This window comes from Aythya fuligula, chromosome 9 (assembly GCF_009819795.1).
Source record: "Aythya fuligula isolate bAytFul2 chromosome 9, bAytFul2.pri, whole genome shotgun sequence".
NCBI lineage: Eukaryota > Metazoa > Chordata > Aves > Anseriformes > Anatidae > Aythya > Aythya fuligula.
In genome coordinates this window covers 8,110,592-8,135,788 of record NC_045567.1, presented here as the reverse complement: position 1 = coordinate 8,135,788, position 25,197 = coordinate 8,110,592, and the positions used below count along the sequence as shown (strand labels likewise).

Genomic DNA, 25,197 nt, shown 5'->3' with positions numbered 1-25,197 from the left:
CATGCCTGTGTATCCTTTTTCCCTGGGAAGCTGCCCTGGGAAGCTGTGACAGTGTCCACACTTACTTGTATAACATCCTGGCTGGAATTCAGAACAGGAGCAAAATGTTCAGGAACAACTTGGACATCCTAATTTAGGTACGTAAGTATGCACAGGAGTGAGAAGAGGCTTTTTTATTTTATTTTATTTTATTTTATTTTTTTTTAAGCTTGATGTGGCATCAACCTGGAGAAGAGGAGGCTCAGGGGCGACCTTATCGCTCTCTACAGGTACCTCAAGGGAGGCTGTAGTGAGGTGGGGGTTGGCCTGTTCTCCCACGTGCCTGGTGACAGGACGAGGGGGAATGGGCTTAAGTTGTGCCAGGGGGGTTTTAGATTAGATGTTAGGAAGAACTTCTTTACCGAAAGGGTTTTTAGACATTGGAACAGGCTGCCCAGGGAAGTGGTGGAGTCACCATCCCTGGAGGTCTTTAAAAGACGTTTAGATGTAGAGCTCAGTGATATGGGTTAGTGGGGACTGTTAGTGTTAGGTCAGAGGTTGGACTCGATGATCTTGAGGTCTCTTCCAACCTAGAAATTCTGTGAAATTCTGTGAAATAGTGCATCAGCTCTTCATGTTGAGGAGAGGGGGCTGGATAAAAACACTGAAGCAAGCTTTGCAGGATTTCACCCCCAGACCCAACTAACTGTCCCAGCCGTATCCAAATGCACTTCCAAGGAATGCACTCGAGGGTGTTAGGATGGGCTGCTCATGCTACATGACAGGGAGACTGGTTAAAATTATAGTGTAGAGGCAGTTATTCTGTAAACTTGTAGTCACACATGGTCGAAACAAATGAATTTAAAATTCATGGTAGGGGCAGATCTTACATAACTACCTCTGTTATTCTTCCAATGTTTAGCTAGATGCAAAAGAAAGAAATCAGAAGCAATGATGAAGGGTATTCCAGGCACTGGTCATCAACAGCCAGAATATGCCCATTTCTTGTTCTAATGTTGTGACAGATGGTCCTAAGGGGTGCATACTGAAATCATCTCCTCAGCATTTATTTCTTAGAGCAACACATTTTCATTTTCACAGTAAACAATCTCATGACAGCGCTCAATCCAGGTCACAGCTTTCTCCTCATTGCTCTCTCCTCTGGAAGAGCCACAGGAATTTTCTGAGGCATGGACACAGAGGAACAGTGTATTTGTCAGATACTACTCCAAAAAAACACCTTTGCAAGCTATGGTGTTTCCATCTTTGCATCAGGCCAAATTACTAGATTTAGCTGCAGAACAGGCTTTGGCAAACACAATTATTGTAGAACACAAAACTCTTCCACAGAACCCCAACAATGGAAAAGGCATCCAGGTACTGAAGAAGTAAATACAAAGACTGTAACAAGCAAAATGCCTTACGTTGACTTCCTTACTGATTGACTAGAGACTGATTTTGGAAAGAGCTCCAATGTTCCAGCTCAGGAACACTGTTTAGACATTTCTTCACCAGGATGGAAGCGGGGCAGACAGCTCAGAAGAGTCCTGCCTGGCTGAATTTGGCATGGCAAGGAGGAAGCTCTCAAGCCTGCAGGTATGGGCAGGCTCTGGCAGCTTGGATGCATCCCTGCACAGCAATCCCATCGCCCTGGGGAGAGCCTCCACACCTCGGGGCATGGGCAATAGCTTCACGGAGGGGATGTGCTTTCATTCTCAACAAACACACACTTCACATATCAGAGGTAAAAGATTTTATTATCCCATGGATGTTTCCTAAAAGGTAAGAGTCCTACCAGACAAAATATACAAAGCATTTTGTGTTTTCTTTCTAGACAACTGCATTCTCACCCTATGAAACAGCGAACGTGTCAGTTCATCGTAAAGAACCAGGGCTTGTCCTTACAGCTGCGGGATTGCACAGAGTTAGCATATTCAATGACCAGTTAATTCATGCAGAATCAGAAGGAAGGGGGAAAAGGTCTGTGTGCTCACCTGAGTGCAGGCTTAGGTGCCCAGAAACAAAGAGAAACACAGGGCTTAAATTTACCAGTTTGTGGTACTTCCACCAAGCAAACCAATTCTCTGACTTGCTCTTCATGCACTTTGCAAGGAAAGGCTAGGGCTGATAGCAAGTTATATTTGGAAAAACACAGCTGTACTATAAAAAAGCAAATACCTTCTGGCAGTAGGAAACTTTCCTTACCAACCTGCATGAAGTACATGCAGTTCTTCGTTTTACATCCAGCTTAAAGCAGGAGACCAACATCTCCTCCTATACCTGTTAAAATTTAATATTTATGGTTGACTCTACATTTATACAAAAAAATAAACTCTCAGCCTCTAAGGACATACTAATTCCTCTTGTTTTAGATGACTACTTTGAGATACTGTTTTGTTTTCATGTAACTAGCTCACAGTATTACTATTAGAAGTTTTACTCTAAAATATATTCACTTTTTGGTCCTGCTGAATTAATGATTGTACTTGCATTTACTTTATCCTTCCCCTTTCTAAAACAACAAGCTCATTTCAACAGATGAACAAGTCCAGATTTGCTGGAAACCAATTAACAAGAATGTGCCAAGCTGAACTTCATGCTGTTCTTTCAAGCCAAAAAACTGCCTGCATTTTAAGAACCTAATTAGTTTTAACTATATTTATGGATCAGAGGGAAGAATATTGAATTACTCTGCAATTCTTCTCTCCAATGATCAATAGAAATGCAATTTTGTTCACACAATTTCCCTGCAGCATATCGATGCACTGAATCTTTCCTTGTATCAATATCTGTACTACAATGATGCCCTCAGATGATGTGATGTACAGTAGGGCTACAGGAATTACTATCAAAACAGCCTTCATCGGAGGAGTTATACAAGAAAACTCTCTCTCAGCACAAACAAAAAAATCTGCTTCTGTACTCGCCAGTAACTACCAACTCTGCTGCTGACACCACTTTGCACACAGGCATGGCAGCCTCTTCTGCAGAGGAGAGACAGTAAGGCTATGCAGCCTTGCATGTGGCTACGCAGCCTCCCTGCTCTGTGGCCCCCAAGCAGCACTATGATCTCCATGTTGCTGCCACCCCACATCAGCCCCGCATACCCACCCTCCAGGGGCTCACCCCAGGGCACCCCACGCTGCTCCAAGGGGTGTGCCAAGCCATGCCAGGCTCAGGAGCAGACTGCCATGTGGCAAGGAGTACTAACAGGGGCAGCACTGGCAGGCTGCTTTCTCTGTTTCATAACCTGGCCTTCAGGAGGACAGCAAGCAGCAAGCTGGGAGTACCAAAGCAGAGTTTGGGCAGAAATCTCCCTCTGCTGAGTTTTCTGAGTCACTGTTTGTAGCCTCACATCTGTTCTCTCCCTAAGGGCATCTGATTCCATATTTCTGGTAGTTACGTCAGCATCAAACTGGTAGCCCTCCTCCTGTCACACACCTTCTGTCCTGGTGCCAAGGCAGGTTCAGAACACTGCCAGCAGGAAATTGCTCAGCCAGGAAAAGAGCACCTGTTTCCAGCATCCTATTTCTTGGCCATCCCTTCTACCCCAAGCCTGCTCCCAAAAGAGATTTCCGTCCTGTGGCACGGAAGAGGCTGCATTCACTCCCAGGCTATCTGTGACCACTGTGTAAATTTAAGCCCAGTGAAATGTCTCAGGTAGGCAGGAGGGAGAAAAAGATAATCAGCTGTGAGGCCACGATGGACCCAAGAGGTTAGAGCTTCACAAGCAAGGGAAGGAGTAAAAATAAAAATTAAAAAAAAGTAAGACACATTACCATGTCTAAAAAAAGGGCTGAGAGCATGTGTGTGCAAGCAAAGCCAAGGAAGGTTACAACAGGACAGCAGCCTCATGATTTTTTGCAGATAACAGTTTCAACCACAAAAGTGTTTTCAAAGTGACGAATACGATGACAGTTCCCAGCCTCACGTCGACTGATACCTACAAGGGAATAAAAGAGAGAGAGATGGGGAGAAAACTCAACAAATGTTAGTTTACAAGAGCTGCAGTAAGTGGGGGAAGGAAAGCAGATGGGATGCAACCACTGAACACTGAAATGCAGGAACAACACAGCCTGTATGAAAAGCAGCATAATCTCCTCTTTGGAAGAATAACCACATTATCTAGGCCTTAGCCCTGCAATAAGAGCTGCCATGAGCTGGAGAAGCCACAGGGAAACAGCTGATTTCAGCTGACAGCATCTCAGTGTTATCTCACAGACCAGAAAGCGTCACAAAACCAGCAGAAGTCACAGGCTGGTACAGAGCACAGCCCTGATTGCAGTCAAGGAAGGCTTAAAATCATCCTCCTCTGGCTGTTTGAATCATCGGGCGCACTGATCCTGCCATGGCTTCAGCCTCTCTGGAGAACAAGGCATGCTCCCCACGTCCTTAAGCTGTTTCAGGTGAGGCTTTAAATGTGCCAGTATCTGAAAACAAGTAACTACAGATACTGAAACTATGGAGTTTTTTGCAAGACATTAGCGTTTGTATGGAAGATACATACATAAGATTTCATGAAGTCATTTTAAGGTAGTCTATTGTTCCCTCCTCACAACTTTTTCCATATTATTGAAAGCTTAATTAATTAAAGGCAATTTGCAGACCTAATCTGCTCTGAATAGCTGCCACTGAAGCAGGTATCTACATTAGGGAAATTTTCCAGACCGTTCCCCACAGTACTGCTATTAGTTCAGCCCCAGGAGTCCACATGTAAATGAAGTGCTAGCTCCTGCAAGAGTCTTTATTAATGTTTCGATTAGGGTGAGAGACACAGCAATAGAAACACTTGCAGCAGCAGCCAGCACCCATTTGCAGCAGCACCATCACAGGCTGGGGTTCAGCTGAACTAAATGGGGAACACCTCAAAACAATCTGTGTGCTTACACCCGCAGGGAAACCTCCCCTTTTGCCACAAGGAGGCCAGCACAGCTGTTAGAGCAGAAGTAATGACTGGGATGAAGGGGGAAGGCGAGTTAGGGTGGCTGAAAGCTGCTGGGCTCTTACGTCTCCTGGCGCTCCGCCGCTTCAGCCGGTAGGTCTCCTTGCCGCTGCAGAGGCGGTAGATGAAGGAGCCGAGCTGCTCCATGTCATGGACGTGCTCCGTTGCGATCATCTCCTCCTGGATGATGTACGTCTGAGGCAGGTACGTCCCTTTCTGAAATGACAGTTTCCACGCACACAAAAAAAAAAAGCATGACCAGCGATCTGTTAACAAAGCCCTGGTTCACAGGGAGTGCCAACGATGGCCGCACCTGGGGGAACTTGCTGCCTGAAGGCTCCAGCTGCACTGAGCAAGGCTGGGTAACGTGCTCGCCTGTCCTTGCATTCAACTCTCCCTTGCTACTAGCACAGGGCACATGAAACAGATTAGCTTCAAAAGCTGAATACTCAGACAGGGGGTAAAGCCAGTGTAGGACTGACCCTGTTAGAAACTAAACCCAGTTTTACAGGAGGGCGTACAAAGCTGTAACTCTAAGAGCATGGCAAACCCATCTGGAGGGGGATCCAGGCTCAGGTGAAACACCAGAAGCTCCACTGAAAATGTGGATTTTACTTCTACTTCAAAAGACAAAATCCCCCAGCCCCAGCCCTGCTGAGATTCCAACAGATTCCCAACTTTGCTGCAGTTCCCCCTCCTGTGTGACCCATTCTGCACAGCCCCAGTGACCTCCTGCCCTGACAGCCTGCAGTAACGGGGACGGAGACTAGCAACAACCACAAACACACACCCCATCTCCCTGCTGCTGAGGTTGAGGTGGCTTTGAAGACCAGGGTGGTAAGTGCGGTGCTTGGTAGGTGAAATGTAGGAGAGAGCCACCAGGAGCTACAAAAAAATGGGAGAGAGGAAATGGAGGAGCTGGGATGGAGCTCCCAGGGATGGAGGCCACCTCTTTTGCTGCAGGAAAGAGATCTGGCTCGGCAGCAAAGACTCTGCAAGCTGTGCCTGACCTCGTAAAGGCAGCAGAGTGGAGGGGCCCAGGTGCTCAGGGCATTTCACCACTGCCTGGGCACCACAAGGGCAATAGGGAGCTGTGCTACAAGTCCAGCTTGGGGTGGGGGCCACTTCTGAGCAAGCCACATGCTAACCAGGCCATGAAGCATAGACTCATTTATGGTCCCACTTGCTTAAGACGAGTCAAAGGAATAAAAGAATCAGCAGATCCGCAAAAAGGGACCAATATCAATACAAGCAGGGAAAAAAACAAGCAACAGCAGCACCATTTCAAACTTCATCTCTTCAATTTCCACAACAGGGCTGGTTATCTCCACAGAGACACACCTGGAAACACACTGCCCTAAGTTAGCGCCGTGCTGTTGGGCTGGCACAGCCTTCTGGATCAATAAAGCTCTCCTCCAGCGCTGGGGCACTAGGCTATTAGTGGAAGTCTGTATTACACCAACACAACAGTTCCACAAGAAATTCAATTATTGATTCTCAGCGGGAGAGTGCAGGAGAGGGCACATGATACGTGCAGTTACTGACACAAGCTGTCACGTTAACGCGTGAGATTGGGGCTCAGGATTTGTCACATCCTTGACAAGGCAAGAGGTCTTAGAAACAGACACACATGCATGCAACCCACTACGTTCATTGTTTTAGATGTAAATAGCTGGGGGAGCTGAAATGGTCAGGAACTGTTGCTCCTCCATCACAGGACTGTGCAAAAAGTATGTTACCTTCAATTCTCTGCTAACGGTTTCAAGAAAAGTAGAGCTCTGAGCATCTCCATAGGGAAATTAGTCTTGGGCTCTACAAAAGATGTGGATCATCCATCATTTAACTGGGTCATCTCCAGCTTCCTGCTGCCGCACAGTGGGAGCATCCCTCCCTCCTCTTCTCTCGGATACTCACACAGCCCTGTTCACTGAGCCATTACACATATCCACGTGTAAGCCTGCAAGAAGCAGCACGACTGCCATTTGCAGGCCAAAAGCTGAGAGAGGAGAGGCCCAGTAAGGCGTAGAGGTGACTGCAGGGCTGAAACCTGAGCAGGGTCTGGCACAGCTTTGGCTGCACGCAGCTGGGAGCCCAGAGCAGGCACAAGGCACATGCAGCACAGGGCACCTCGTCAGGCAATGAAAAGGAGAAACATGCCCTCTCTGCCTGACACAGGCTGCTGCCACGGCTCACAGGATAATTCAGCTGGGAAGGGAGCACAGGAAGAGTCTGGTCCAACCTCCTGCTCAAAGCAGGGGCAGCTACGGGATCGGGCCAAGTTTCTCGAGGCTATATCCAGTCTTGGTTTTGTTTTTTACCCCTTGATGGAGGTAGCACAACCTCTGTGTGCAGCCTGTTCCCCTGCTTCACTGTCCTCACAATGAGAAGCTTCTTGTGAGCTCAAGAGCAAGCTAAGCGCTTGAAAACAGTGACTCTAAAGTGCACAGACAGATTGGACATGTGTCTGTCCCAATAATCAGTTATTTAAACCCACATCTGCTTTTACACTCTTTTTAAAGAATTAAGGTCATAATGGTTATGAGACCACTTTAACCATATTTTTATCCCCCTTTTTAATTCAATTTCTGATAAAGACAAAGCATCATTTTCACTTCCTGTAATTTTATAGCCGTTATTTTAGAACATGACCAGCATTTCCAACCTCCTAGTTTTCTGCTAAGGGTCTGCTCTTTTCCATTTCCTCTCTTTTCCATTTCCCTTTGCCCAAGGGACTGGTCACCTGCCACAGTGGCTGGTATGGAGAGACGGTAAATAACCGTGTGTTGTGCCCCAGTGGTGTTCCCAGCACACTTAACAGATGGTCAGAGTGCACGAAATTGTGAGGACTGCTGAGAAACAAGCTGGGGGTTTGACATGTACGGGAGATCAGGCATCTCTCAAGCCCAGCCTTTCACCTCTCAGCTTAACCCTGCAAAGTTCATCACACTGCATGCAGCAGCACTGACTGAAGGGAATTAGAGAAAGACTTGCACTGTTTTTCTTCTACACAGGCTGTCTTGGAAGGGAGTTTGAGAGCTAAACTCAGTGCTTTGCTTTATCTTCTTCAGCCTTAAAAATCCTGTTGTTTCTTTTTTTTTTTTTTTTTCCTGCTGTTAAGATTAAATAGCGCTCTATTTTAAGGCTGTTTTCAGTCACTGCAACACACCAGAACGGGCTTCTGAACTGAACAAAACTGCTGGTACTAGACCCAATTAATGCCTGCTGTGCGCAAAGCTGCATCAGACCAAGCGCTGTGCTTCAGCCCTCAGCATGGCGAGGGAAGCAGCACAGATTCCACCCCCAAAGGGGTAACAGCAGAAGGCCTGGTGCTCCCCGCAGGGTACCGAGAGCTCTGCAAATGGCAAAACACAGCAGTAAGAGTGAGAAGAGGGTAATTTTCTCCCCACTTTGACTCCTATCAGTAAGCACCAGGGGAAAGGAATCTGCTGCTTCTCTGGGCTACCCTGGTCAGGTTCATCCATCATGCCAGTGTTACCGTGCTGTCTGCAGAATTAACATTTCAGCTACAGCCCCTGAAGCTTTCCCTCTACATGAGGACTCAGCTCTGTCAGAGCCAAGGCTTACTTCCACAGACACTGCTTTTTGTTTCCCAAGAGATTCTAACCAGCACCCAGGAGCAAACTCAAGGAAAGCACACAAAGTAAAGCAGTACTGCAGCTGTACCTTCACGTTAACCAGCAGCTCCCACAGGTTGCGTGGAGGCATCACGATAGTGGTGTTCAGCTCGATGACGTAGCATTTATCCAGCGTTATGTCATGATAAGCTGTCAGACCCTGTGTTCCAAGCAGAGAGATTAAGGAATTGAGCCCTTCTCAATAAAATATGGCTGTGAAAGTAGCTGAAAAGAGGCTGAAGTGAGGAGCAGGGCAAAAAAGCAAATCAGGAGCACTCCAGGCTGAAGCACCCTCAACCCGCCCTGGAGAAGCCCTTGGTTCTGCTCGTTGTCGGAAGCACTCCTGGTGAACATTAGTTTCCATTTCTCTTCTGCATTTTCCCTCCCCTCTCCATGCACTTCACCACCTCTCCTCACGTGGCTGCAGGCACCCGACTCGCCCCTGAAGGCTGTGCCAGCAGCTGTCCTGCATTTCCACCAGAAATACCCTCCAACCCCATGCCCAACACCAAGCCACACTGGCACATCCCACCAGCTCACAGGAAAGGCCCTCCTGCTGCCTCCTGACTTCAGCGAGCACCAACCTCCCACTGACATTAAACAGCCAAAAGAAAAATTCAGGGAAGACAGGAAATTCTTTTAAGCAACAAACCTGCCCAAGGACCTCCCTAGCAAGGCCTAACATGCAAGACGAGCAGGTTGGAAAAGCTCAGACAGGGCCCTGAGAAGGAGGAGAGCTCAAAAACAAGATCATCGTACAGATATGCGACAACAGTAATAGTGCTAGGCCATGAGAACTGTGCTGAAGCCCCCCAGCTCAGCTCCATGCTACGCTCAGAAAGAGCGCCTTACTCTCTGGAAATCATGGATGATATCTGCAGGGTCACTCCCCCCGAACTGTGGCACTGGGACATTGATCTGCTCGTAGTTCTCCTCGATGTAAATCTTGACGTCTTCATGCAGCTCCAGCTGCCCCTTGAACGGGGAGTACAGCGAGTCTTCGTAAAGGACGCCGCAGTGAAACACACTCTCGCGGGGAAGCTGTGGGGATGAGATCTGGTTGGAGACAGAACACACGTACACCCCACACCCCATTAATGACGAGAGCCAACACAGAAAAAAAAAGTCCCCAAACTGGGTAAAAATACTTATCAAACAAGCACATAAGAATATTTCAAAATCTGTTGGCAAAATTCTCGATGAAGGGAGCGCAAAACACCCTTGTGAAATGACCATGTCTCCCTTTCTGCTAGCAAAGTCCAAAGGGAAGAAAGGATCCCTTGTGGGATTTCATATGGAGCAATTCAGATAGGTAAAACGTCTGTCAGTAGGCTCTTAAATTTCGTGACTAGCCTGTTCAGATTCTTTTGTAGATAGAGATTCTGGCAACTGCATTTTTCTGTATAAGGCATGTAAGCTTAAAGCAAGCCAAGCATCACTTCTAAAGGCACTTGTAGCTCGTCTGTGGCAAATGCACCAAGACAGCATCAGGAGCTGCTGCCCTCTGGGACTCCAGAAGCACAAACTACAGGTAAGAGAGCTTCCCCAGGGTGAGCAATTAAGTCTGAGCACTAGCATCACGGAGACAAATTGCAGCCATCGGGGACCTGGAGCATAAAGGCTCCATCACCTTGGTCCCCGGACCATCTCTGACTATGTTGAAGGAGCTCTGCCATGTAATGGCACAAAAGCTTTCATTTGGTATCACAGGCAGGCAGTGGGGTAACAACAGGCAGCCCCAAATTGAGCAGCTGACATTTCCCAGTGCCACTCAGCACGCATCGAGGGTAGGTTATCGACTGGTTGATGGACCAAACACTGTCCCTCACCCAGTGATAAACCAGCCCTCAACACCACTGGCTGCCACCCAGTCATAAACAAATGCCTGCACCCAAATCCCTGCGTATGGGCCCATCATATTCCTACTGGTGTGTGGGAGGGGTGAGCAGCCCTACCGTTGCCACAGGGATTCCAGACCAGATATAAATGAGCACAGGTAATAAAGAATTGATGTATCTGAAAACAAGGACTGCAAATTAATTTGACAGCACAAACATGTATGGAGGAAGGAAGTGTATAAAAAGCCTGTATTGCTGAGTGGATAAGTGCTGGCTGCAGAGCTGAATGCAGCCGGCAGTCCAGGGAGAGCTCACTCACTAATAGCTGCTCCACAGCAGAATGAGGTCTTCAGTGCAAATCAATGCTCTGGGCTTTCTTAGCTAAACACTCAGCAAGCCACAGAGCTCAGCAGTTTCCTGCTTAAAAAGCAGCTCTACCGTGTCCCAGGCCCCACGCTCTGACCCTTGTTACTCAAATCCACAATGCTGCAAGCCCGGTGCCTCTACCAGGCCAGGCTATGCAGAGCCTGAATGAAGGAAAAGGTGCTGAATTTAACAGAGGCTGTAGGCCCACCTGCCACACCGTCTCCTGCTCACTTTTCTATTCACTGCTTGCTTTATTAATAGCAGCACCTATTTTTGTTATGCCTACAGTTTCTCTGTGCTAGAGCCTAAGAAAAAAGAACAACAAAACATTGCAAAAAGCTGTTTTGTCTTGCCTGTCCCCCCTGCTCTCTCCAGGGCCTGCTCAACCCTCACAGCCAGTCATGCTTGTAAGCTGGCTGACCGCAGACCACAGTAATGTTGGGTTCACAAAGCAGAACTTGCAGGATATTTTTATACGAGTTAAAAAACAAAACACAAAGGAGGAGAAAAGGAGGATTTCCAGAAGGCCCTTCCTGACGGTCAGGATGGAGGTGAGTCTGAACCCACTGCTTCAGACATGCCCATCTGCGGGGCCCAGAAACACTGGCTCCTGAATCACCACCACACAAAGGCAGAAACAGCAGCAGCAAACCAAAGGTTGAAGCAGCTTGTCTGCTTGCTCTGGGTCAAGGAGCCAGCAGCCCTTCCTCGCTCACCCATACCTGGGTGATGAAGAAGTATCTGTAGACATACATCGAAGCGAAGACCAAGCCAAGGAGCAGTACGAGGAGACCCATGGTCAGGTAGCACACCCCGCTGAGCGATGACCTCCGGCTCTGCACCGCAGGAGCCTGCTCCTCCTGCAAGGCAAAAATGAGAGCATCGGTCAGCTGCTGCAAGAGAGAGCAGAAAATCAGCAATATTTCATGTAGAGGCCATGCGTGAGCTTCTGAAGTGCAACTGAAGAACGAGGGCAGTGTCCTGTAACTTGACTTCACACCTAGCAGCACTCCAGCAAGAGTAAAACACTTTTTATGCATTTTCCTCTCTTGCCACCCTATATATACATATATATATATATACACATGTATATACACATATATAAGGATACGTGTGAACATACAAACACACATGTATGACCTGGTTCCTACAAACGGCTCAGAACAAAATCCAGCTTTGTTTCAGCAGTGATAAGGATCAATCAGAAAAAGGCTATCAGGAAGAAGGAACAGGGATGCAGAAGTTACAATTGGATGGCTGCTGGATAAAAGTACATTGCTTTTGTATTTTTACTCTTTTTTTGTTGTTGTTGTTGCTGATATACTGATACCGTTGCAGCATTCTTCAGGGGAAATTTTCGATGTGGAAACAACTGGTGAGAGAAGTACCTGCTGGTACCTCCCTGGTGGGGTGAGCCTACCCAAACAGCTGCGCTGATCGCCTCATTGTCAGGCAGACTCTGTCACACCTTCCAGGAACACGCAGGCTGGTCCGAGGATCAAAAGAAAAGATACCTGCTTTTTTCAGAGTGCTGTCTGACTGCAGGCAGGAGTCAGCTCACCCTGTTACACCCTTCAAACAGGAGGGCAGTGCGATGGCAGGGCTACCTCCTGGGAAGCATGCATCCCAGCCCACAAGGCTCTTGTTTTTCCTGCCAAAATAACTCTCTGAAAACTTAAGCAGGAGGATGTAAGGGCTTTCAGAAGCATACGAAAGAAATCCGTTCACAGATGCCCCAGTTTCCACCCAGAAAATTGGAAAGCTACCCTCAGATGAGCAAGCAGACAGAGGAGCGACGCCAGGGAGGGCTCCTGCAGCTCATCTCCCTCTCCACAGTCTGTGATCTGAGGCGTTTGATTAGAAAAACACTCTCACCATGGCTAGCTGGAGATTGATGCAAGCTGGAGGAACAGATTTGAAAGAAAACAACAGCCTCTCATGTCTGAGATGCATCACTAATACACCCATGACAACAGCAGAGGAGGAGGTAGCTTCTCCAGGGTAGCATGGCCAAGGCTCACAGGGTGGTAGTGCAGGAGCTGAAGCCCCAAGGCCTCTGACCAAAGAGCTCTAGGAAAGCTGCAGCTCTAGCACACCTCCAGAAGAAATTAATCTCTATTTATTTCCTCTTCATCCCAGCTTTGGAAAGACCTGTAGCAACTCTGCCAGCTCCCTTGAAGGATCAGTGTTTAACTAGGTTGTGGCCACTCCTCCATCAAACAACAGGATGAGCGAACTAAAAAATAAAGCATCTGAAGTTCATCTCCTCTTATTCCCTCCCCCTCCTCCTACAGATGAGGGGTGGCAACTGTGACAAGCCATGAAGAAAAGAAAAATCAAATCACAATTCTGTTTAAAGGCTCTCTGCCATGAACTGCTCGGATGGGAAAGTCATGCTGTATGTCAAGTATTTCACAACAACAGATTTCCCCAGATACTTGCCATCAGAGAAGGCGTGCAGACACGGGGGGTGAAAAGGAACAAAAAGCTCTCCTGCTACTAACCACTGAAGCACAGCAGAGAAAAGGCTTAATGCTCAGTAAGAGAAGCACATCCAAAAGGCGCCGGGTTCCCGTGATGGATAACGCGCTGGTTGCTGCCTCGAGGAGCTGCAAGTGCTCACTCCCCAGTGAGCCTGGGGAGAGGGTTGAGAGGAGCCCTCTAAAAAGAAAAAAATTGTCTGAAGAATGGCAGGGAGGGAAAAATAAGCCCTTGCTGGTTTGCCATTTGCTAAGCAGGTCTGTGCTCTTTGCACAGCCAGGAACACAGTGAGACATCTCAGCCCTCGCTGCAGTAGGAGATGGGTTTGGCTCCTTGCAAAGCCTTCGTGGCTTAGGGAGAATCACCTGAGCTTCGTATCTGGGAGAAGCTGGGAGAAGCTACTCAGGGCTTTGCCTTGGGAGAAGCTAGGAAATACCAAGGTGGAAAAAAAAAACCTCAAAGTATAAGAGAGAAAAAAACCAACTCAACAGTTACTTTTCTGATGGAGCATCAGTGAAGGCAATGAGGTTCAAAATGGTGTCATGCAGTCCGAGGGGAACAATTAACCACAGCCCTGCAATACAATGTGCAGAAATCACCAGCACAAACCTTCACTGAAATGTACTTCTCCTTCCAGACCTAAAGGCCACCGGCCTTTGTCACTATGCATGAGCCATAACTAAAAAGCAACCAACCACACATCAGCCGGCAGCTGAGCTTTGGGCTGGAGGCATTTCGGTGCCGAAGGAGCTCTGCCCAACCTGCTCTAGCAGCATTTCGTTTGAGATAAGGAAGCTTCACCAGGCTGGAAGAATCCAGGAGGCTTCTTCCCTAGGCCGCTCCCTCCCTGTGGTGCAGCACACGTCCTTTCCCACAGGACAGCCTCTCCCTGCCACAGAAACGGGAATATTTCAAAAACAGAAAATTCATCGCAGTTGGTTTCCATCCATTCTTGCCGTAGGAATGCCTGGCTCCCCGGCATGGGAGCGGTTTTCCCTTATGCTGCCCTTGTTATAAAGGGAACCAGCCTGTCCCAGCAGCAAGCTGCAGGGAAGGCACCCTGCCGTGAAGGCCCGGGCCACCAGCGGGCCAACAGAAGGGCACGCCGCGCTCACGCAGCACTGGGGGTTTTGCAGATCTAGCAGCACTGCTGACCCCCTTCAATTTTGGCAGTGGGGACGTGAAACAAGACTCAGCAGCACAGTTCTCCTGGAGAGCAAAGAATGCCTTTGAGACACGTGTTTTCACTGAGGGCAAAAATCACAATATTAACACACAAAAGCACTAACAGAGCTCACCAGATGTTTAACATTTTGTCAGAATTCGTTAGCCAGATGCTCCTCTTGCAACAAGCCACCCCGCTGATCTTCTGCCTCAAGCACATACGGTTTCTTTTGGTCAAGAGAATCGGAAAGGCTGGGGTCAAAACCATCCCTGGGCAGAGGCAGGGACAGGTATTTCAGGGCAACAAGAGGGGGCCGTGGCCCGTGGCCTGTGTGTGGGAGTTGGCAGAGCTCCTTCCCCGTGTGGCCCGAGGGAAAGGCACAGCTCGCTCTTCCTCCATATGGGGAAAGCATCCATCTCTCAAGGAGAGCGCCTGCGTGCCTTGGTTTTCTGCCAGGCATTGTCCTGCTAATACTTCATCCCACCAGGCGAGAGACAGAGACAGCTCCAGCATGCGAGCTTGAATACCCAGATGTGCTGAGTCGGCTTCAGTGTGCAGGCGTGATCGCTTTGCAGATGCTCAGACCAGCACTCGGCAGCAGGCAGGACACTGGAATATAAAAAGGAATTCCTTTTCTTGGATAAAACAGGGTATTCGATACACTTCAGCGCCCTGCCAGCTTGCAGGGACAGAGCAGGAGCAGAGCACAGGCAGCAGATACCCAGACGGGAGGAGGTGAGGTTATGCTAGAGAGCGTTTGGTAGAGGAGGCTTGAAATTAGTCTGGGAACAAAAATATGTCCTAATTCAGTCTTTCAGGATTTTCTTCAGAATTTTAGGGCTTGCTGAGGACACGATAAAGAGAAACCATCGTGCCTGTGGGGGCACTGCCGAGGGCTCTCACAGTTGAGCAAAACCCCTCTGGCTCCCCAGCTCTGCAGGGATGGGGTCAAGAAGAGCCTGGGGTCAAGCTCCGAGCCAGGAGGTCAGCAGCAGCTCCAGCCCTCCATGGCCAGGGAAGGTGGCAGCCCGTGAGCATTTGCTCTGGGCTGGAAACTGCTCACTGCCTCTTGCTCCCAAGTGCCAGCGACTGGGCTTCAGCAGCACCTCGCCTGCTCTTCGCATCCCTCCCCAGCCCGCGCAGGGGACTGACATCCACACGGGAGTCTTCTTAAAGGAAGGCCTGTGCAGATGGGAGTGATGTGGCCTGGTATCTTCCATCTTCTTGAAGAACTTTAAAAATATATATATACAAGTCCTTGAAGGTCCTGGGCCACTGGAAACACAATCCTAGCGCAAGCTGATAGCAAAAACTTGATGAGGTGTCATCTTTGATATGCCTTACAAATACAGTACAGGCTTATGAAAAATAGGTACTTGATTCAATCTCTCTTCCTCACCAGCATCTTGCTGAAGATGACAAAGTGCGGAAATTAAAGGTGTCATGTCATGCCTTGCTCCTTCCTGACTCGCACACCGCCTCTGCAGGGATGGGCTCAGCTCATGCCCTTTTCCTGTTTCTTCAGCTTTTGAAGCAGCTCTGTCTGCCTCCCTTCGTCAGCCGCTGCCAGGAGATCAAAACAATATAGCAGCTTCTCCAGGAAAAGAGTTAAGGGCATGCAGCTTTTCAGAGCTTATCAGCTTTCTCTACTCCATTTCCCTCCAGAATGACATCTAATTACTTAGATAGAGAAACATCACAGCCATCACTTCTCTCAGTCTTTCCCCCTCTGGTTGCTCTAAGATTTGAGGCGTTCTTCCCCCATTTTTATGTAACTTGACATGAGTGTAAAATAAGCACATATATTTGTATCAATAACATAACATCCAAATAAGCCTAAAGCCAGATTTGCTTGTACACAGCTAGTTGATTAAAGGATGCATTTGTTGAGTTTTCCATGAACCATTTTCCCCTGCGTTTAGGAATCACACAGACTTCAAATCTTTCATGTTAGACATAGCAGGGCCTGATGAGCAGGAGACAAAGTTTGGCAAGTGTCTTAATACACACCCCCAACAGGCAAAGAAGCTTGGGGCGACTAAAAATAGTAGATGTGGTTTTGATGACTGACAAGTGAGGAGAGAAATATGATGCAGAGTAAATACTCAAAGGGATCCAGTTTTGAGAGGAGCTCTATCTGAAAGGCAGTAAAAAAATATCAGCCATCTCTAGGAGGCTGCTTGTTTTAAGGAAGTTGCCTGAGCTCTTGATGTGGAAGATGTGCTTACGTAATTACAGCCATTGACATGGGTAGTTGTGGCTTCCTCAAAGGAAGCATGCTCAAACCCTCAGAAATCCACATCAGAAAATCTAACTGATCTAGCTGGTTAGTACTTTTTGGCAACCAAAGGCCAAAATAGAAAAATGAAAAATAAGTTCAAGGTCTCTACCTACAGCATACAAAGTCCCATGTACGTGGTACTGCTTCACAGAATGTAAGGACCTGCAGTTAAAACACCTCCACTGACTTCAGACTGAGAAAATCAGAGCTGACTGCTGGTAAACTGCAGTGCTGCCACAGTAGGTATCAGCTGATAGGGACCAACCTGTCGCCAGATCTGGCTTTGAGCATCAAAACGTCTCAGGAAAGTGAACCCCACCAAAGCAGCCTGTTCTTCCTGCAAGCAAAGCAAAGTCACCCTGCAGGCAGCACCCCTCATGCAGCTGCTGGGCACTTTCTGCCGCTGTCTCACACGGTAAGCAGTAGAGTTTGGTGGGACAAGGAGACGTAGACCTGCCTCCCAGAGACAACTGCTCCCACGTGGAGACACTCAGACCCAGAGCGGCTAGTGCTGAGCAGCTCCCAGGAATGAGCAGAGCAAGCAGGAATGGTTGGCCAGGGCTTGGGACTGGAGTCAAGCCCTGACCAAGCCAGAGCCTGGGACTGGAGTCAAGCCCTGACCAAGCCAGAGCCTGGAGAAAGGAAAGGGAGAGACAATGTACAAGGAAAGGAAGGCGGAAGACAAGAAGGGAGAGAGGGTCAAAGAGGTATATCATCGCAGCAAAGGTAATTTGCATCCTGTATGCATGTAAGCATCTCTCATGTCCCAAAAAGGGCTTCTCTGCCAGATGACCTCCCCAAAATTTTTTTAAAAAATTATTAAAGAGACTCTTGTCTTCAAAAGCATTTATGCTTGGAGGGAGGAGAGGGAGTGAAGTGAGGAGAAATACCAGGTGACACTATGTGGAGATCAGTGCCCTGGAAGAGAACCACAGGGGTCAGTGTGCAGCACCAGAAGTGGCAGCTCTGAACAATCCTGGGACCTGGAACAGAACAGAACAGGACGCCCCTTACAGACTGACGGGCCCTCCCGAGACTTTAGATCAGAAAAGAAAATAGCGTGTGCATGCATACACACACACACACACGTATATATATGGCACACAGTTTCCAAGGCAACTTCTGCATGCTGTATTTGAGCAGTGCTTGTGCAGGGCCATGCAGCAGCATTTCCACGGAGAACACAACTGATGCCTGAAAACCAGAGGGGGATAAAAAAAAAAAAAAAAAAAGAAAGGCTGTAATTAAGAGACTATCACAGCTGAAGGCAAAAAGGTTGCAATAAATGAATCTAATCACATCTTTAAACGATACCACCGCACATGACTAGCAACAAAGCCACCTGCCTCAGGAGTCACTCTGCAGCACTGGAAATTAGAATATCAAAAACAACCACTGGCTAATTAAAAACCACACTGTTGTTGCTATACGACAAAGCCAGTAGGATGTTAAAAATGCAGCCTAGCATGTGAGAGCTCCTAAGCACCCAGCGATCATATTTTCCTTCTCCTCCGTCAGCAAGAGAGACATAAACCTTCTCTTTTCTCCCTTTTCCATCTGATTTTTGAAGTAAGGGGCTGTTTATTCTCCCCTCTTTGCGCAGGGATGAGGAATTCATTTCTCTGTATTTTATTTTTTGGCAGAGGCACCACAACTTCCAGCTGGAGGTTTTCCAGCCTCCCTCTTCTATTTCCTGGGAGTAAAACCATTCAGGGCATTAGCAGAGCCAACAAAGCCTGTTGTAAAAACAAGGCTGTTCTTACAAGGCACTTAGCTAGAGACCCAAGTGTCACACTGAAGCGACAGGCAGACAGAGCAAAAATAAACAGTGGTGACAAAGAGGCAAAAAATGTCCCAACCTGTTTAACAGTCTGACTGCCGAAATATGGATTTGGGTAAACACAGCCTGATTTCCAGAGATCAACAGGAGCTGCAGCCGCTCATGGTGACACTAGGGAAAGCCAGCCCTGCGTCACTGAGCCGCGGCAGCATCCCCAGCAGCCCTGCCGCTGCAGCCTCTGGGGCAGCTCAGCACACCTCACCTGGGAGCAGGGAGGAGCAAGCACGGCCAGGTGAAAGCCAGGAGTGAGGAGTTAAAGGGAAGGGGATTTTCCTCAGGAGCAGAAAACAGGCAAAGCTTTGGCACTGGGTCTAAAACCTAACCAGAGTAATTAAAGACAAAAGGCAGCTCAAGCAAGAGTGAAGCAGAGGGCTGCTTTAGGAGTACAGAAAGCTCGTAAATCCAGGGGTTGGCAGAGTTAAAGAGAGAGACTTGATTCAAAGGTGAAGACACATGCAGGTGGGCCGACACCTGACTCCTTCTAAGACCTCTGACCGACATCAAAAACACTTAAAAACATTGAGAAACTGAGACCAGGAGGTGCCAACAGCTTTCAGCTTGTTCTCAGCATAGCCGGGCCTTCCTCCTCCTCGCCCACGAAGGCAGCCTGCTGGCTGCCAGCTGGGACGTGCAGCTGTGGGGGACGCAGGCCACGAGCCTGGCCGCTGCCATATCGGCATGGCTCTGCCCCCTCCCGTCACCCGCACACCGCGGGAAGCGCCTCTGCCTTGGGGCTCGCTGCACTCAGGGAACAGCTCTTGGGGATTATTACAAAGGGTTAGTCTCATGTGTATGCTCAGGCTGGTGCCAAGTGGGTATAAAATCCAAGTCTGCGGAGTAAGACACCTCCTAACGCGCCACACATGCCGCCAAAGCGAGGAGCCGCCACACGGCCGGACAGCGGGCCCACGCGCTCGTGTGGACAGGCTTCCATCCTGACAGCCACATACTCAGCACTTCCCACACTAACATTGTACAGCTGCTCCAACATAAAACAAGCAGGGGGAGACAACCATGAGCAAATTAGCCATTTTGGATGTCCCCAAAGGCAAGCTAAACCCTGCTACCTGGTTGGGACAAATTAAGCCATGTCTGTCCCTGGTTATCTACCTCAGTCTCCAGCTGGAGGTGGCTGATTCTCAAGAAAGGGCAGCAGAAAGGAAGACGTGGCTGTGCCCAAGATGCTTATGAGCTGGACCAGCTGAACACAGTAACAAAGAACTGGATTTCAGGTTACAACACTTGCCGTACCCTGAAAATCAGTGGCACAACATGAAATGAAATTACAGCTCCCTTTCGGAGTGCTCACCTCTTCCCCCCAGAGCAGCATAGGAAAATCCTGACAGTCAGTCCTACACTTGAAAATTCACCACAAAGACATGGTGCCTAGTTTAACAATAGCAAGAGAGAGAGAAGACAAATTTGCCCTTCTCAGCTTTATTGTTTAATCTGACTTCAGTGGGTGGCCACAGCAGCAAGGAAGAAAACTCTGCAAAGTATATCTAAAGGGATGTGTTAAACAAACAACAACAACAAAAAAGCAAAAAAACAGCCCCTACCTCACTGTCCTCCCTCAAAAGGTAACACTGGTATTAAATATACATGTTTATGTTCTCACACATCAACTGGGAAGAAAACACCAACTCAGAAGTGAAAATGCATTTTCCACCTCCTGTAAACCCATTAATAAGCAAAGATTCGGTAGCACAAAAGCAGGAATCGCAAATACACATGCAAGAGCAACCCCTTCTTTAGAAGTTGTCTCTCCAGCTGTGCAGTTAGTGCTTGCTGCTGTACAGGAGAGCAGTGATACACAACAACTACCAGCAGACTACAGCAGTACAGTATTTTTACGTGCAGCTTATACAGAGAAGCTGCCACTTGCTTGCATTTGGCAAATGTTCATTTGTTCCTTTCAAATCTGATTCTTTTCAAAGATGTTTCTTAGTTTTCTGTGTTTTTTTTCCAAAGACTTGACTGTGCCCAAAACAGGTAAGCACAACAGCTTCTTTCCACACCAAGAGCACCTACATGCAAAGCTGAGCTGGCTTCGGCTCTCTTCTAGCTTTGGGAGAATACACATCTCGAGATGGAGACTACATGTTTCTCCATCTGCAGCTCTACAGTCTACACGTCTTTGGTGAAAGAGAGCTCTGTGTTTCCAAATTCAGTCCCATTTATAACTTTTCTGCTAGAAGCAGTTATTCCCTCTCTTAATCTCCCCTTCCAGTTTTAGCCAGATCCTTTGTCATGCTCAGCTGGATTATCAAATATTAATGCCTGGAGTCTCACATTTCACTACAGCAGATCCTGTAGGGGTCCAGAGATGTATTTCCAATTCAGTCCCCACCACCCCCAAACCATGGCAAAGAGAGATGAAGCGACAACAATACTTTCAGCCCACGTGGATCCAGGAGGGCTTGGGAAAGGCCAGGAATATCCCAAGACACCAGGGTGCAAGCTGGGGCAGCCCCGCTGCAAGGAGGCTGAGAAACCCCACTAGATAGTTGGGCTGATGTACGGCCTACAGAGAGACCACACAGACAGACAGAAGGGTTGGAGGGCTCCTGCTGTGGGCAGCAAACCAGTCCCTGTGAGCAGCATTTTCTGCCTCCCAGACTAACAGGAAGGGCCCACCAAAAGGAAGAGTCTCAGGGAATGCAGATGAGATGAAAGGCATTAAATCAAAGCTATCTGTGACTGAAGCCAACAGTGAAACATCAATCACACCCACAGGGCATTGCTGTGTGCATCCTGGAAAGCCCCTCAAACCCTCGCGCTTTGACCTGCTGCCAAGGTGTTCCCATGGGCTCGACAGTATCTGCAGGCAGGGAGAGCTCTGCCCACCCTCCTGCCTCGGTCACCAAGCCCTCTGCTCCCACCAGGCAAAGCTAGCAGCCAGGGCCTGAGCAAAAATACTGTCCTTCCCTCCACATTCACCTTCCCAGCAAGCAGAAGATGAAGGACTGCATGCACTGTCTCAGCACAGCCTTTTCCAGACTCACAACAACAGGTTTGGCTTTCTGCTTCCTCTCCCCAAAGCTTTAAGCATGCCCTGACGCACACAGACATCTCATCCTCAGCAAACTGCCCTGGTCCCCACGGGCCCCGAGCCTGTGGTGTTGTGCTTGCTGTGAGAGATGCTGCCCTCGGGTCGGCAGGGAGGCACGTTCAGCAGGGGTCTTGGCACGGAGCTGAGCAGCTGGTCTGTTACGTATGGAACGAGGGGGGTGAGAGAACTCTCTTCCCTCTAGCTCTTATCATTCACCCCTCACGAAGCAGAAGACTTTAATGAAATACAATGAATCACAAACACATGGAGCGTGTATCCCAGAGCGTTTAATGATACAGCAGATAGATGTATTTCCACTCCAGACTCTAAATCTGGAGTTCAATTAAAACTCACTGAATACTATTTTGCATCCAAGAAAATATTTTCCAATAAATACAACAAATTATTTTACTGACTGCATAACCTCAGACTGCCGTCTGCTTGAGGCTGCTATGTCCTCCCAGCTTCTACTAATGGCAGCAGGACAGTTTCTGGTATAAGCCCTTAAAATGTTGCAGTTGCCTCAAAATCACATGGATTTTCTGGCTGAGTCCAGATTGCACGTTCTTTCCAATTCAAAGGGAGCTGCACAGCAGAGAAACACAAGGCTCATCACGTGCAAGCTTGCTGTCAGGGCTCCTCACCTACCACTTTTCAGGACACGTTAGTACCACAGACATCTTCCTGCCTGCCGCATCTTTGCATTTACGAAGCACCTGCCAAAATTCACAGGCTGTGGAAGCTGCCGCTGAATCATTTCCCAGCTCCCGCTCCTATCATTGGGATTGAAGTTGTGAGATCAAAGAGGAAAGGAATGCAGAGCATCTTGTTTGCATGTCACCAATGCCATTTTGCTGCGAGGCAGCTAGAGCGAGGCACACACAGACAGGAATTATTGGCAGCAGGAGAGAGCATGGCTAGAAAGCCTGACTCCTGAGAGATCAGCCTCGCAGGTCAGATGTTTCACAGAGCAACACCCTCTCGGTCCAGCTCTGCGCAAACTACACCCAAAAGACCACTACTGAAGAAACCAGAGGCATAAATACCCTGAAAAATAACATCAGGAGGGGGCCACCTTGTCAGTGGCTGTGCTCCCCGAACACCCTCCTGTTACACCAACTCACCGCAACCTGCTCCTGCTCTGCTGTCATGCTCTGATGCTGATTTCCTCACAAGCCCATTTGCTGGAATTAAGAAACTGTTGAAAAGCCTTTGTTTTAAATTCATATTTTTACGTTCCTCTGTAGCTCTTGTGGGCTTAAAAGAACAACACAGTGCTCCCCAGGAGTCAGAGAAACGCTCAAGGAAATGACAAGAACCCCAAATATATAATTTGCTACTTAAAACAATTCCATTCATCCAGCAGGACCTGAATCAGGGTAATTTTGATTGCTGGGATCTGGCAGCACTCACAATGGAAATAAGCTACTGCTACTTTTATTTTTATTTTTTTAATTTTACTGGTTTTAAACTGCTGTTTGCACACTGCTTGTGAGAAGGAGCCAGATCCTGCCTGAGCTTGTGCAGGATCAGCAGAAAGACCAAGTTCCCAGCTGCGGGGAGCTGGTTTGTTGGCTGCGTGAGGTCGAGGTCCAGCGTGACATTCAACTTTCAGGCTGCCTTTTCAGAGCTTGACATCAAAGGTGGGAAGAAACCTACCACCTTCTTTTGTTCGTAACAAGAAAAGACCAAGTCTGGAAATCACTGAGAGAACACAGTTGGCCACGTTCCCCATTACAGGTCTCCAGAGAGCTTCTAGGAGCTACATTAATAGGTGCAACGGCGACAGACTGAGCACATTCAGACCCTGACAGCACAGGCAAGCGTGCTGAAGCACACCAGCGCGTGATGGGAGAGGTCGCTGTGATGGAGGTGACTCCCTGAACCCTGCCTACAGCTGAGCAGCCTGCTGGCAATCCTACAATTGGCTCTCTGGGGCAGGTAACTGCTGCTCCCCTGGCAAGGCACATGAGGAGGAATGCTCTGCGGTACTGCAGCAACACAGCACAGCCACAGCCCCTCCTGGGGATTTTGGGTCAGTGAGATACTGGGGCTCTGTAAATGATCAAACCGCGTGCGTAGTGTGAAGCATTTAAGAGGAATCCAGAAGTGCTGTTCAAACCTCATCCTCTGATATCAAACCTCTGGAACAAGACGGACTTGGCCCAGCTCTCTGGTCGGAGTCTTCACCCTTACCCAAAGCATTGCCTACCCTGGCAGGTCTGACCTCCCAGAGGAGCTTGGCAGCTGGGGGTTACCGGCAGGAGAGACCTTCCAGAAATGCTCAGCCCTGGCCGGGCAGGACAGCGGCCACACCATCCAGCAGCGACCGCTCCCTCCTGGAGAGGGGCACCAGCCACACATGGCTGGGGCTGGAGGGGTTCCTGCCCTGGGCCTCGGCCGCTCTCAGCATCTGCTGGGGCTGCCCTGACGCCTCTGCCCCTTGTCCTCTCCGACACCCCCTGCCTGAAGCCAGCAAACCCAACTTCTGCTCATCAATTCCCACCCCGGAGCCTGCAAAGCATCCAAAGAGAGCTGCCTGCGCTCTCAGCCCTTGCATCTCATCCTGCTCCAGCACCAGCCGCCGCGTTCCCATCACCTCCTCTCCATGCCAACCCTCAGCCTCCCGAGCTGTTACGGCGTGAAACCCGGCTGTGACCGCCAGACCCCAACCACATTCCCCCAAGCAGAACCCCGGACCGGAGGGACGCGCCCCGATGCCCCTCATCCACGAAGCCTCTCAGCTTCACACCGTCCCCTCCCCACCCTCCGGGACCTCCCCAAGCACCCGCACGCCACCACCACCCTCAGCGCGCCCCTCGGAGCAAACCCCAAACTCGGGAGGGGCGTAGATCAGACCCTGACCTGCCGAGCCGGGGGGCTCCCCGAACAGCAAAGCGTTCCCGAGGCCACCCACCGCCCCCGGCTCCCCGCAGCCCCCCGCACTCACGGTGCCCGGCGGCAGCAGCACGGCGCCCGGCGCCCCATCGCCCCCCGCCGCCTTCTCCTTCTCCTGCTCGGGCTTGAGCGCCGCGGGCGGCTGCTGGACGCCGATCTTCACCATGGCCCCGCCGCCGCCGCCGCTGCTGTCGGCACCGCCCCGGGGAGGCGCCGGCACCGCCCGCAGCCCCGCGCCCAGCCCGCCCCGGCTCCCCCCCCCGGTCCTTTCCTTCCCTCCCTCGGCCCCCCCCAGGCTGGGAGCTTCGGCCCAAAGCTTCGTGAGATGCTCGGTGCGGTGCAGACCGCCCCGGGGAGCCGGCCCCTGCCCCGCTGGAGTCCTGCTGGTGTGATCCCAGCGCTGGTGGCAGCCTCGGGCAGGGGATGCCACCACAGAGCAGAGGGGACACGACGCCACCAGCCAGGTGCACCCGCAGGAACCCCGTGGAAGAGGCAGAAGTGCAAGGGCAGGGGGCACCTGCCCTCATTTCCTTCAAACTTGGCCGGTTTCTTCCCCCCGCTGCTGACCGCAGGTGCCCCTGAGGCTGGGTCAGCCCTGTGCAGAGGCTGCAGGAAAGGGACGCGAAGGGAAGGCGCAGGGAGAGGGGGGCACTTGGGGAAAGCTGGGGGAACACAGCTGCCCTGGCCTCAACCTGGTCTCGACCCCAGAAAGCAGAAAAC

At 49.5% G+C, this 25,197-nt stretch overlaps 1 protein-coding gene across 2 annotated transcripts; it reads right to left on the bottom strand.

The window, feature by feature from the left end:
• Positions 1-1,715: 1,715 nt before the first annotated feature.
• On the bottom strand, positions 1,716-24,677 carry ITM2C (integral membrane protein 2C). Of its 2 annotated transcripts, none has more exons than XM_032193092.1 (6): positions 24,530-24,677; positions 11,483-11,620; positions 9,409-9,612; positions 8,606-8,716; positions 4,987-5,137; positions 1,716-3,922 (listed from the first exon to the last, which is right to left on the bottom strand). In XM_032193092.1, the coding sequence occupies exons 1-6, from the start codon at positions 24,641-24,643 to the stop codon at positions 3,831-3,833; spliced, it is 810 nt and encodes a 269-aa protein (XP_032048983.1). In that variant the 5' UTR covers positions 24,644-24,677; the 3' UTR covers positions 1,716-3,830. The 2 variants fall into 2 exon arrangements, with proteins under 2 accessions (XP_032048983.1, XP_032048984.1); XM_032193093.1 differs by having other exon boundaries at positions 9,409-9,597.
• Between the last annotated feature and the right edge of the window lie 520 nt (positions 24,678-25,197).

Bases quoted from the DNA above. Each gene is read 5' to 3' on its own strand.
- ITM2C (XM_032193092.1), bottom strand. From the start codon at position 24,643: ATGGTGAAGATCGGCGTCCAGCAGCCGCCCGCGGCGCTCAAGCCCGAG. The intron at 9,613-11,482 runs GTATGGGTGAGC...GTCTCCAACCAG, and splicing joins GATACTTCTTCATCACCCAG to ATCTCATCCCCACAGCTTCC. The intron at 5,138-8,605 runs GTACAGCTGCAG...CTGTCATTTCAG, and splicing joins AGCTGCTGGTTAACGTGAAG to AAAGGGACGTACCTGCCTCA.